Below are 13,273 nucleotides of genomic sequence, written 5' to 3'. Positions count from 1 at the left end.
TGCAGAGGGCAAGGCCCTGGTTAGGTCCGGACTTCGGTCCGATGCAGTGGGCAAGGCCCAGCAGTTGTTTTATATGTTACTGTATGGTATGTGATAGTTTGGGGGAGCTCACTAAGCTTCGTGCTTATGGTTTTCAGTTTTGGTTTCAGGTACTCAGTATTTAAAAGAGGAGCTTGGGAAGATTGCAGTGCACACACCATTTGTTCAGCCTGGGATGTTTATACTCTGATATATTTGACAGTTGTTATGATACTTTGAGATACATTGTTTATGACTCTTATATGACGTTGATGAATATGGTTTTATTACTGATTTAAAACGTAATTTTCAGACTGTGTTTTTGGGATGTTACAAAAATTCTCGTCAAAATCATCAAAAACGAGCTTAACAGGCGAAAGTGGTCGAAAACCGGGAAAAAGAGGCGAAGCTGCGAAGTTTCGTGGTCATAACCGAAGGTTCAGTTCAAGAAGGGTTGAGAACCGAAAGCAGCTTCGGTCCGAAGTGGGTGGAGACGAAGGCAAGCTGGACCGAAGAGAGGCTGAACCGAATGCAGTGACTCGGACCGAAGGTTGATCCTAGCCGAAGGGAGTTCGGTCCATAAGGGAAGTTCGGTTCTAAGAGAGGCTTCGGTTCTTAAGAGGGTTCGGCCCTATAAGGCTGTTTTTCACATAATCTTCCCATTTCAAGTGGTTTTTGACTAAGTTAAGGGTCGGGATGCCCCGAGTGTTCATAAAAAGTTAAAAGAGATTTTGAGAGAGATTTGGGAGAGATTTGGGACAGAGAGAGAGAGAGATAGAGAGAGAGAGAGTGATTTAGAGAGACTTCATTTGCGACATTTGTTAGTGTTTAGCCTCTTAATGAAAGGTTTGTAGGCCCCGTTAAGCCTCGTTATGAATGTTATACGCCCCCTGAAAGGTATGTAATAGTGTTTTATCGAGTCGTTACATCACTTATCCTGATTAGGGCTTAAATTTCCTGAACACATGAAACCTCTAAGTGATACTTTGTATTAAGATAGGTAATCGTACAATAGTAAACATAATGTAAACCCTAATACACAAGGGTTAGATGAGTTGACCGGTTTGACTTGTTGACTTTGTTTGACTTTCGCTTGACCAAAAATTTACGGTTGTCACATCATCCCCCCGGTAGATGGAATTTCGTCCCGAAATTAGCGTTTTGATTGGGACTTCAGGCGTTGGGGAAAGATGTGGGTACTTTTGTTTCATCTGATCTTCGCATTCCCAGGAGAACTCGGTCCTCATTTAGCGTTCCATCTGACCTTTACAATGGGAATGCGACTTTGTTTTGTTCTTTTGATCTCGCGGTCCATGATTTCTACCGGTTCTTCTACGAAATGAAGATTCCCGTTGATCTCAATCTCGTCAAGAGGGATGACGAGAGTCTCATCGGACAAGCACTTCTTTAAGTTGGACACATGAAAGGTAGGATGAACATTATTGAGTTCTTGCGGCAGTCGAAGCTTGTATGCTACCGGGCCAATCCTGGCGAGGATCTCGAACGGCCCGATATTTGGATTTAGTTTCCCACGTTTTCCAAAACGTATTAATCCCTTCCAGGGTGAGACCTTTAACAACACCCGGTCTCCAACCTGGAATTCCAAGGGTTTCCGTCTGTTATCGGCATAGCTCTTTTGTCTGTCTCTAGAAGCTTTTAATCATTCTCGAATCTGAACAATCTTCTCAGTCGTTCTCTTATGATTTCCGGGCCAGTGAGAGTGTTATTAGGGACCTATCCCTTAGCTAGTTGCGTGTCACCCACTTCAGCCCAACACAACGGTGATCTGCACTTGCGCCCATAGAGGGCTTCGAATGGTGCGACCTTGATGCTAGTGTGATAGCTATTATTGTAGGAGAATTCGATAAGTGGTAAATAGATATCCCAAGCTTTACCAAAATCTATCACACACGCTTAATATGAAATTTCAGTTTTTCAGACGTATTAACTAGGGCTACAGTTTGTGCCAGGGCTGGCTCTTTGATTTTAAGGGCCCTGTACGAAAAACAAAAATGGGCCCCTTAATATAAATTTTAAATATATAAAAAAAAATTATTACTAATTGTTGCTAACTTTTATAAATTTTATAAAAGTTTAGGGGCTAATCATGTAACCTCTAGAAACTGTCAAACTGATTTGTTTAATAAAGTTGGAAGGAAGGGTAGCTTATGAAATATGTGGCATAAACTAATGTCTAAAAATGTAAAAGTGAGTTATAAAAGTAGATATTGCTGGCAAGCGGACTCAAACTTAAGCTTTTGGTAGAAAATGGCGTGCTTAAGCCAGTTGTGCTAATCAGCTTATATGAAATTTCTTGAAAAACATAGTATATAATGACTAATTAACTATATAATTAATTTAGAACTCGGACCCTATTTTTTTCGAGGACCTGTACAGTTGCACCTCTTGCACACCCTTAAAACCGGGTCTGGTTTGTGCCTTATGACTCGTTTGAGATTTTCCATAATTGGGAATAAGATATCATCTCAGATCTTATTTTAATTGTAATGACACTATTTATTTCTTAAAATATGCATTAAAGCTCAATAGGTCATGTTACAAAGAGGTTCGCGGTAAATTGATTGTCCACAGTTTTAAACATAAATTCCGGGATGTCACAATTTTATTTTCTAAACCGGACATCATTTTTTTGTTCTATTTAAATCCGCATAAATAAATTATTTTACATTTGAAATTGTATAAATACATTTTTTTCATTTAAAAATCATATGTATTAATTATATTATAACCGTATTTTTCAAGCACTATTTGGTTATGTGGAGCTGACGTGAAATGATGACGACGCAACATGAACGTAAAAAAATGACATTATTGTTTGAAGAAAAAACATCATAAATGGTCCCTGTGGTTTCGCAAAATCTGAAGTTTAGTCCCTATGGTTTAAAAACGTCATAAATGGTCACTGTGCTTTCAAAACTTTTGACGATTGGTCCTTATTGCTAACTCCGTTAAATTTGTCCGTTAACTAAAGGGCATTTTCGTCTTTTCACGATCACAGGGACCATTTATGAAGCTTTTCTATTATTTACAAAGGGGTCTCTCTCTCTCTCTCTCTCTCTCTCTCTCTCTTTGACACCTGCTTCCCCCTCCTTTGTTTCCCTCTCTCACACAGTGTACAAAAAATTGAAGCTTTCATGGTGCCATGATTCATCGGCTACCGACTGCACCCATCGTGGTAAATCAAACGCTCCACCGTACCCAGCCCACCATGCTCAACAACTGCTAGATCGATGTTGATTTCTCCCTCTCCCGCAAATCTGAGTCGTCAACCCTCTTCCATTCAGTTGACTTCCAATCGTCAACCCCTTTCAAATCTGTTCATCGTCGGTGTGGGTCCGGCGGTGCTTGGGCTTTCTTTAATAGGCAACTCCGATAAGGGTTAGATCGACAAAACCGGACCTTGAAACACCGACAAGGGTTAGATCGACGAGGTTTCACATCAACGGTGAGAGGGATAATCGGAGAAGGACGACTGGCAGTGGTAGATTCCATTAAACATACCAGAGAGAGACAACCAAGGAACTAAAAATAGTATCAAACCAGAGAGAGACAGCCAAGGAACTAAAAATAGTATCAAACTAGCCTCTTCTTTTATCTTTTATTTTTTACATTTGCAACTATTAGGGATGATGATAATGGAGGAATATGAGAGGTCTTTGGTGATTGAAGGTGACGTTGGGTAGTGATGTTTGTGTGGCTGGTGTAGGAGGATGAAGAGGAGAGAAGAAGTTGATGAAGGTAAGTGAATGAAGACTGGAATTAGAAAGCTGTGAAGGTTTGTTTGAAGGTCAATTGCTATGGGTTTATGGAGTAGGACTGTAGGGTAAGGTGGCTGGAAGTTTTGAGGAAATAAGGGTGGTGATGGGTGGTGGTTTTGGTGGTCATGGTGGTGAAATGGTGAAGGTGGGTCTTGGTGAAGCGGTGGCTGGAATGGAGATTGTGGAGCTGGGAACGGTGTTCGGTGATGGTGAATGGAGGAATAAGGTGATTCATGATGGTAGAAGGTGGCGATGGTTGTGTGGATCTTGGGAGGTTGATGGTGGTCATGGACACACAGAGAGAGAGAGAGAGAGAGAGAGAGAGAGAGAGAGACCCTTAATAATAATAATAATAATAATAATAATAATAATAATAATAGTAATAATAATAATAATAATATTAAATAAGAGAAAAACTTCATAAATGGTCTCTGTGATCGTGAAAAGACGAAAATGCCCTTTAGCTAACGGACAGATTTAACGGAGTTAGCAATACGGACCAATCGTCAAAAGTTTTGAAAGCACAGGGACCATCTATGACGTTTTTAAACCATATGGACTAATTCAGATTTTGGGAAACCACAGGGACCATTTATGATGTTTTTTCTTGTTTGAATGTAAACAAAACGTGTATTTATATAAAAATGTGGTTTTTAAATAAAAAATGTATTTATACGGTTTCAAATGTAAAAGAAATAATTACTATTTATATGGTTTCAATTGGAAAATAGTCAACATTGAACAAAATTAGAAAAAATGATGTTCGATTTGGAATGAAAAAAATTGAGTGTCAAAATTGAAAAAGAAAAAGAAAAAACTTCATAAATGGTCCCTGTGGTATCCCGAAATCTGAAGTTTAGTCCCTAAGTTTAAAAAACCTCACAGATGGTCCCTGTGGTTTCAAAACTTTTAACAAAAGGTCCTTATTGCTAACGTCGTTAAATTTTGTCCGTTAACCAAAGGACATTTCCGTCATTTCACTACTACAGAGACCATTTATAAATTTTTTTTTATTTAAAAATAAGAAAAAATAAAATATAATTATTTAAATATTCGAAGGGTCTCTCTCTCTCTCTCTCTCTCTCTCTCTCTCTCTCTCTCTCATTTTTCACTTTTTCTTCCTTTTTTTTTCTCTCGATCGCTGTCATTACTGATTCTGGCAAGATCAATAGGGGCAACAACCCTCGTTCTCCATTTCTTCCTCTTGTTGACCGGAGCTACTAAACTGAAAGAACCCCTTTCGATAAAAACTACATCATAATATTCCAAAACATGCTACATGCATATTCATAAAGCAATATTTTACATTGATAGTTTAATTACATAGACTGGATACAAACCGACTATTAAGATTTTTACAAAGTTTTATATATTACATAATTTCCCAGGAATTTATATACTAAATACAAAAGCTATAATATTATCTATTCTACATCTTCTACCAGTACAAAACTATACTGGATGCTTATCACCTGCAATAATTAAACACCGAGAGGGATAAGCGGGTGACGCTTAGTGAGTTCAATAACAGTTACAATATAACGCTATGCCATATACATATCAATATGACATAATAAAAGAGGGACAAAGAACAACAAAGACATATGTGTATCATATGACATGCTTTCCATATCAACCAACAATCTGATTCAATGATTTACAATCAATGAGACATAACAATTTCAATACTTGATATAAATCAATAAAGCTTTAGCCCAAATGACACAGAAGACATAATTTCGGATTATCATTTTGCTAGAATATACAGGCTTTCAACCCTACATAGCCCTATGCCAATACCATAAGTTATACATCACATGCTCTACATGGCCAAAGGCACAAAGCCAATACCAGAAGTTATACGAGTCATGCTCTACATGGCCAAAGGCATAAATCCGATACCAGAATATTACAGGAAAGCACATTGAACATATAACACATAGCATATAATTGTCCCTATATTGAACTCACTGTGAATTAACTTGGGATTAAAGTATTAATTTGGGCAACACTTCGACTTTAAATATGACTTTCTGTGACGAAACCGATGACTTTAGTTGAAAACCGGGCCTTGCTCGGGCAAAGTTTCGACTTGAAAATATGATTTTCTCGGGAACTTCAGAGTGTCGGGACTTGCTTCGGGTGTCGGGGATGATACCGGGGCTTCGGGGGTTAAAAAAAGTGGCAAGAGGAGAAGTAGAGAGTGAGAGAGAATAGATTTTGTAGACAAAAACCCGGAGGTCTTGCTCACTATTTATAGGGGCTGAAACACGAATTACGTTGGGCGTAATTCTTATGTACGCGGGGCGTACTGCCCTGATAACCTCTTCGCTGGGCGTACGCTCTATTACATGTATTGCGACTCAGTACGATGGGCGTACACCATGTACGCTGCGCGTAGCGTGATGTGTGGCATCAGACGTGTCGAGTCCGTATGATATGTGTCACATGCGAGAGTTTAGGCGACGTGGCCAATCTTGGACTGTGAACATAAGTACGTTGGGCGTTCTCCTGTACGTTGGGCGTACTCCGAATTTCCAAACTTCAAAAATTCGTATCTTTTGCATACGAGCTCCGTTTTTGACGTTCTTTATATCCACACGTAGGTGAGATGATACTCTACAACTTTTATATAGACTCTGTTGGCTAACTTTGACTTTATTTTTAAAGTTATATTTTTAACAGGCCAGGACAGGAAAAGTCCGTTAAAAATTCATAACTTCTTCATCTGACAACCAATTTTGTCTGTCTTTTTACTGTTATACTACTATTGACGAGACCTTCTATTCTCGTTTAGGTTGATTCGGCTAAAAATCACTCGATCTTTATTTCAAGTTTTTAGCTATCTACTGCTATTCTGAAACTTAGAAAAATCATAACTTCCTCATACGAGGTCAGATTTGGACGTTCTTTTTATGAAAATTCTCGGTTTAACGAATACTACGAAATTCGTTTAGATCACTAAAACTAAAAAAGTAGTTTATAGAAAACTCACTTTTTACGTCATACGGCGTCGTGTCGGTTCTGTCACGAAACTTCAAATAGTCATAACTTCTTCGTTATAACTCGGATTTCGATGGGGTTTTCGCCTAAATGTTTCTAACGAGATTCTTTACAACTTTCAATAATATAATTTTACTTATTTTCACTTTATATTTTCGTTAATTTCAATAGCTGACATTTGATTGGAATCTTATAAGACTTCCAATACTTTCTGAATGATTCTAAACATAGTTTTACTTCAATTCTAGTAAAAACTATATGTTAGAACTCAACAATCAAAATCACATAATATTTCTTAATATTATTTACTTTTAAAAGTTACAAAACACGATAACTAAACGTGTATGTTACATAAACACACATTGATTGTTGAAAAACACCACCCAATCACCCCTGAACCATTTTCTGCCCTCGTTCGTTTCTTCTTCTCCGATCGACAGAGAACCGGAAAGCCCACTCCCTTCTTTCCCTTCGTGTTGTGTTGTCAAACCAGAAAAAGGGAGTCGCCAAAGAGGCCGCCGAAGCATCCCCCCTAGTTGCAAAATTCGATGTTTCTCCTCTGTATCTGTTCTTCTTCCTTCTTCAGCAGTTATGGATTTCAAATGCAACAACTTGTAATATGAACACATGAACATCAGTTAGGGAGCTTTGATTCCAAATGCGAAACCCTAAATTCTACCCAATTAGGAATTAAAGTTCTAATTCCAAACTATTATATCTGCCCTGGAGTTCATTCCATGTGTTTATAGATGTAATAAATTTAGGGTTTTTTTACCAAACCCAAAACAAAAAAAAAGAACGGAAAACGGATTGATTTGAACAAATTGTGTGTGTTTTTTTTAATGCTCGATTCGATCAGTTTTGCACCGGTGATGGTGATCGGAGAAATCAAGTTTCAATGTGTGTTACTCTTTTTTTTTAATATTTAGATTACTGAAACTGAAATCGATTTTGATGGATTTATATGGAGAACAAAACTATTTTTTGGGGACAAATGGCTTGTGACAATGGAGATAAACAAAATTTTGTTCATATTCTTCAACACATATACAAAACAAACACACTCATGATTGAAACATAGAATAAAATCGATTTCATTTGGGCGACGAGTTGGTGTAGGTGGTGGCTAATGGTGATTGTGGAGGTGACTAATGGTGGCTGTTGAAGATGAGTAATGGTGGTTGTTGGTGATGATCAATGGAAAAGGAAAAAAGGGTGGAGGGGGGGGGGGGGTAAGACCCTTTACATATTAAATTTCATTTTTTAAATAAGAGAAAATCTCATAAATGGTCCATGAGATTGTGAAATGACGAAAATTTCCTTTAGTTAACGGTAGAAAGCTGACAAAGTGAGACATAAGGACCAAACATCAAAAGTTTTGATACCACAGGAGTCATCTGTGAAGTTTTTTAAACTTAAGGACTAAACTTCATATTTCAGGATACTACAAAAAAAATGAAAACTTTATGTCAAAATTGAAGAAAGTGAAACTTAGTGTCTTTTGTAACAACTTTTTCAAATTTGACACTTCGACATGTTACGTTATCAAAACTGACACGTCATCATGTCACCTCAGCAGACAACTTGGAAAACACAGTGTCAAATTTGAGACAAAAAAACACAATGCCTAATTAGAATTTTGATGTAAACTTAATGATTTTTATGATATTTTCGGAAAAAATTAATATACTTGTCCAACTCCATTTTATTTTACGGTTTTTTGTTTAGTTCTTTTGTTTACCTTTAAATGATTTGATTCGTAATACCTCACATAAATTTCTTCGTACAACGTGAATTATAAGATATATGAATGGTTAAACTTTCATATATAAGTTTTCTTTGCTTTGTTAATATAAATTATTTTTGATATTACTATTTTATAAGGTATAAATAATAAGTTGTTATTTGTAAAACTAATAGATAAAGTCAATAATATGTAAATATGTCTAATTTGGTAAATTTACCCATATAAACAAAATTAAACAAAACACTAAAAAACAACTTATCAACTTGTTACATTTTGATAAATAATAAACTAATACAACCACATTTCTTTAAACTACCTTTTAATACGACATAAGTTAATATGCATTTTTATATATAAGCATAAGATAAGATGTTATAAATAAACCATCCCAAAAACCCAATACAATTCAAAAAGTGATTTTAACAAAACCAAAAAAAAAAGAACTGTTACTTAAGAAACTCAAGGAAAAGATTTCATATTTTCACTTTAGCCATTAGGAGTAAGGACAATTCAATAATTGCACCGTCAATCCTTGATATTTTTCTTTTTGTATCGTATTACCACCAATGAGAACTCTTTGTAGACGTGTCTCATTGAGCCGAGTCAAATCCAGTAATAACAAGCTCTAAACATGACTCGTATTCAACTCGAGCCTTAATTTCATGCTTAGGCATAAGCTCAATAAAGTAAATTTACACATATAAACAAAATTAAACAAACACTAAAAAAACAACTTATCAACTTGTTACATTTTGATACATAATAAACTAATACAACAACATTTCTTTAAACTACCTTTTAATACGACATAAGTTAATGTACATTTTTATATAGATGCATAAGATGTTATAAATAAACCATCCCAAACATCCAATATGATTCAAAAAGTCATTTTAACAAAAAATAAAAAATAAAAAAATGAACAGTTACTTAAGAAACTCAAGGAAAGTATTTCATATTTTCACTTTAGCCATTAGGAGTAAGGACAATTCAATAATTGCACCTTCAATCCTTGATATTCTTCTTTTTGTATTGCATTACCACCAATGAGAACTCTTTGTAGACGTGTCTCATTAAGCCGAGTCAAATCCAGTAATAACAAGCTCTAAACATGACTCGTATTCAACTCGAGCCTTAATTTCATGCTTAGGCATAAGCTCGATAAAGTAATCGACATTTGCAAACTGGACTAGACTCAATTAGTTACTAACTAAACAAAATGACATTAAACCGTAATAAAAATACTATCAAGTTTGCAAACTTGACTCAGTTTGACTCTATTATGTAATTTAATTACAATAAAAGGTAAGAGAGTAATATGACTAAGCTTATGAGTCTCACAAGTCGAGTATTCTATTATTCAGGCTTGACTCAACAATATACTCGAGTAGCTTGAGCTCGAGTTTGACTCGCCTCGAACCTAATCAATTTCAAATATTTTTCGAATCAGTCTCAAATATTTCACAAGTTTACTATACTCGATTGCACTACTAAACCCCAATGACTATTTTAATTGAATTTTAGTCTTTGCAATAAAGCAATACCATAATTAATTTAGTATTTATTTCTATTTCTATTATAATTCCGAAATCATATTTAATTGAATTTTAGTCTTGAAACCTTAAAACTTTTGTGTTTAAATCAACCACAAACATATATATAAATTAGAACTAAAAGTAATTAATGACATGTTTAATGTTGACTTACACTAAACATAAATATCACATACATCACCCAAAAATATTCATCTTTTCAATTATAATAAAGTAATTAACCCTTAAATTATAATGCAAAATGTAAACAAAGTAAAGAAGAATGTGAAAAAGAAAAATAAAATGGCTTTTCAAACCAAAAGAAGTATAAAAAAGAAAAGAAAAAAACCATCCCCACCTTCTGTCCTTCACATTCACTTTCACAGACACTCTTTCTGCTACATCCCCTTTTCATTCTCTGTAGGCTGCAGCTCCCATGGAAATCACGCCATCTTCCCAACACTTTTCATTTTCACCATTCAAACTCTGAAATCTACAACGCCGGCCGCCGAACGTAAGTCATGGTCCGTAACGGCGGAGTTGAGAGTCCATCTCCACGACCTCGAATCCACCAGACGCATCCTCACGACACGCCTCTTTTCCAGTCCACCGTCTCCGAACGAAAGCTCCGCCGCTTCAATATATCGATTTTTGTCTTCCGTTTGGCCGCTTTTGGTTCCTCCATCTCCTCCGCCGTTTTCATGCTCACCACCAACACCGCCTCCTCATCGGATACCCCTCGTTGGTACCACTTCGGCGCCTTCCGGTAATCAAACTACTCCCTTTCGCTTTCAAGAAATCGATTCAGAAACTCTATCATAATTCATAAACATAACAAATTTGCAAAATATTTACAGATTCGTTGTCGCTGCAAACGCGATCGTCGCTTTATATTCATTTTTCGAAATGGGAGCTTCTGTTTGGGAAATTTCTAGAGGTGCTACCGTTTTCCCGGAGTTCACTCAAGTCTGGTTCGATTTCGGACACGATCAGGTTCTTTCTCGTTTGAATTAAAATCCTCAAAAACCTTCTCCTCGATTCGTTCAAAATTTTCCTGTGAAGAATGTTTTTCATCTGCAAAACACACACACACACACACACGTACATATACACATCCAAATCCAAAAAAAAAAAAAAAAAACGACGATAAATCCAGTTATTCAGTGTCGTCTTTCACAGGTGTTCGCGTACTTGTTGCTGTCTGCCGGCTCGGCGGCGACGGAGCTTGCCAGACAACTGAGAGCGATTGCCACGTGTACGGCTAATAACACCTTTTGCGTCCAATCCGATATCGCCGTGGCCTTGGGATTCGCCGGATTTTTGTTCCTTTTGATCTCGTCTTTGCTTTCGGGATTCAGAGTCGTCTGTTTCATAATCAACGGCTCTCGTTTTGTTCTCTAGTATGAGGACTGATACAGGTGATTGCTGATGCTAGAAGTTACTGTGTGATGCGACATGATTTCTTATGGTGTAGTCGCGTACGCCCTTCAGTAGTTCAGTAGCCTAACTTTGGGTTTTGGTCATGATAAGTGATCTTTTTTGTTCATTTAGTTTTCACGGGAATTAAAAATATTCACCTTCAGAATAAATAATTAAAATAGTAAAAATCGAAAATTAATTACATAAGTGGGAAGTTGATTTGTTATGGTAAATCAACTTATTGGAAGTCTTCATATTCGGCTAATTTTTTTTTAGTATACATGCAGACAATAAAGAAACTTATCGGAAAGTGTTTATATATTACTATTATTACTTGTCGTAAGCAAGTTAAAGTTTATGCGACTATACATGTCAAAGACAATTCCTGAGAAAGGTGATAAACTATTGGTTTTTGTTCACATTTAGTTTTTTTTTTCACATTAGATCATCAAACTTATTAAAATTGTTCATATAATATCATTGCTTTAGAAATTTGAATTGTTAGTTGAAGCCAGGTCTAGGGATGTCAACGGGGGCAAATGGGACGGGGAGTGCATCTCCCGCCCCCGAAAATTCCTCGTTCCCCCACCCCTGCCCCCGCCCTTGAAATGTCTAGTCTTCCTACCCCCGCCCCCGCCCCCAAATCCCCCTTATTACCCCCGTCCCCGTCCCCGATTGATTTTGGACTACCTTTTTTTAGGCTAAAAGAAGTTGTTTGGGTTAAAAGAAACTTTTTAGGTAATAAATAATTATTTATAGCAAAAATTTTACATGTTAAAAAAAAAGTTATGGCATCTTAAAAACATTATACTAACAACGTAAAAACATGTTTTTTGTTGAACATAATAAAATAAAATAAATTAAAGTAATTAAAGTCGATTTCCTTTAAATAAATTATTAAATATCTTATTTGACTTGGTTACTATTAATCTATTAATTTAAAAATATATTATTGTATTTACTTTATAATAAAATAATTATATTTGTTTAGGAATCGTGGAATATTATTTGTCACTTTTGAGTCTTTCATGGTATGTTTGAATAAGACATTTCCATTATTGAATTAGATTCGGATTCTCCGTAATATTTTCGATTATCCCCTTATATTTTCATCTAATGATTTAATTTCGTTATGCCTAAAAGCTTATGGTTAGTATTAGAGTTTATTTAATTAACAAAATCTTACATGGAAGTATTAATATATTTGAAGTTTTATTATAATATCATATTCTTTGTTTTGCTCCGGATAACCATTGTAAAATTATCCTTCAAATTATGTTTCAATTAAATGATCATAAAAAAAATATTGAGAAAATTTCTGTTAAAGTTCTAATATTTTATGTCAGTTAACAGTTTAATCCAAATTTTTATTTTTTGAACAAAAAAGTTTCAATTATTTTATATTTTGTCAAAATTAACAAAATAGTTCTTATTTTTTTCAAAAGAATATGACAATTTATCATATAAATTATATAATCGGGGTTCCTATTTAAAAAAATAAATATTGAGATTAAACTGTAAACAAACAAAAAATATTGTGATTTTTTTAGAAAATTCCCAAAAATATTGCTTCAAAATAAATATCACAAGCAAATGAACTGCAAGTTTGATAAATAAGCAATCACATTAAATGTTATATAACAGGATAAATTAAGTAACAATCCCATCGCATTCATTTAGCACAGGACCCAAAATTTGTACCAATTTTTTTTTGAATAGACGACCACTTAAATAATAAATTAAAAGTTAGACAAAACTTCAAAAATGGTCCCTGT

The 13,273-nt window shown here is 35.3% G+C and overlaps 1 protein-coding gene across 1 annotated transcript; it reads left to right on the top strand.

Moving 5' to 3' along the window:
• The first annotated feature begins 10,416 nt into the window (after positions 1 to 10,416).
• LOC145128656 (CASP-like protein 4C1) lies at positions 10,417 to 11,917 on the top strand. The gene is made up of 3 exons (XM_079063478.1): positions 10,417 to 10,845; positions 10,937 to 11,072; positions 11,259 to 11,917. The coding sequence occupies exons 1-3, from the start codon at positions 10,601 to 10,603 to the stop codon at positions 11,478 to 11,480; spliced, it is 603 nt and encodes a 200-aa protein (XP_078919604.1). The 5' UTR covers positions 10,417 to 10,600; the 3' UTR covers positions 11,481 to 11,917.
• The last annotated feature ends 1,356 nt before the right edge of the window (positions 11,918 to 13,273 follow it).

This window comes from Lactuca virosa, chromosome 8 (assembly GCF_052849685.1).
Source record: "Lactuca virosa cultivar CGN04683 chromosome 8, Lactuca_virosa_CGN04683_v6, whole genome shotgun sequence".
Taxonomy (NCBI): domain Eukaryota; kingdom Viridiplantae; phylum Streptophyta; class Magnoliopsida; order Asterales; family Asteraceae; genus Lactuca; species Lactuca virosa.
The sequence above is the reverse complement of the archived record's forward strand: the minus strand, read 5'-3'. Positions and strand labels throughout refer to the sequence as shown.

Bases quoted from the DNA above. Each gene is read 5' to 3' on its own strand.
- LOC145128656 (XM_079063478.1), top strand. From the start codon at position 10,601: ATGGTCCGTAACGGCGGAGTTGAGAGTCCATCTCCACGACCTCGAATC. The intron at 10,846-10,936 runs GTAATCAAACTA...AAATATTTACAG, and splicing joins TACCACTTCGGCGCCTTCCG to ATTCGTTGTCGCTGCAAACG. The intron at 11,073-11,258 runs GTTCTTTCTCGT...CGTCTTTCACAG, and splicing joins TCGATTTCGGACACGATCAG to GTGTTCGCGTACTTGTTGCT.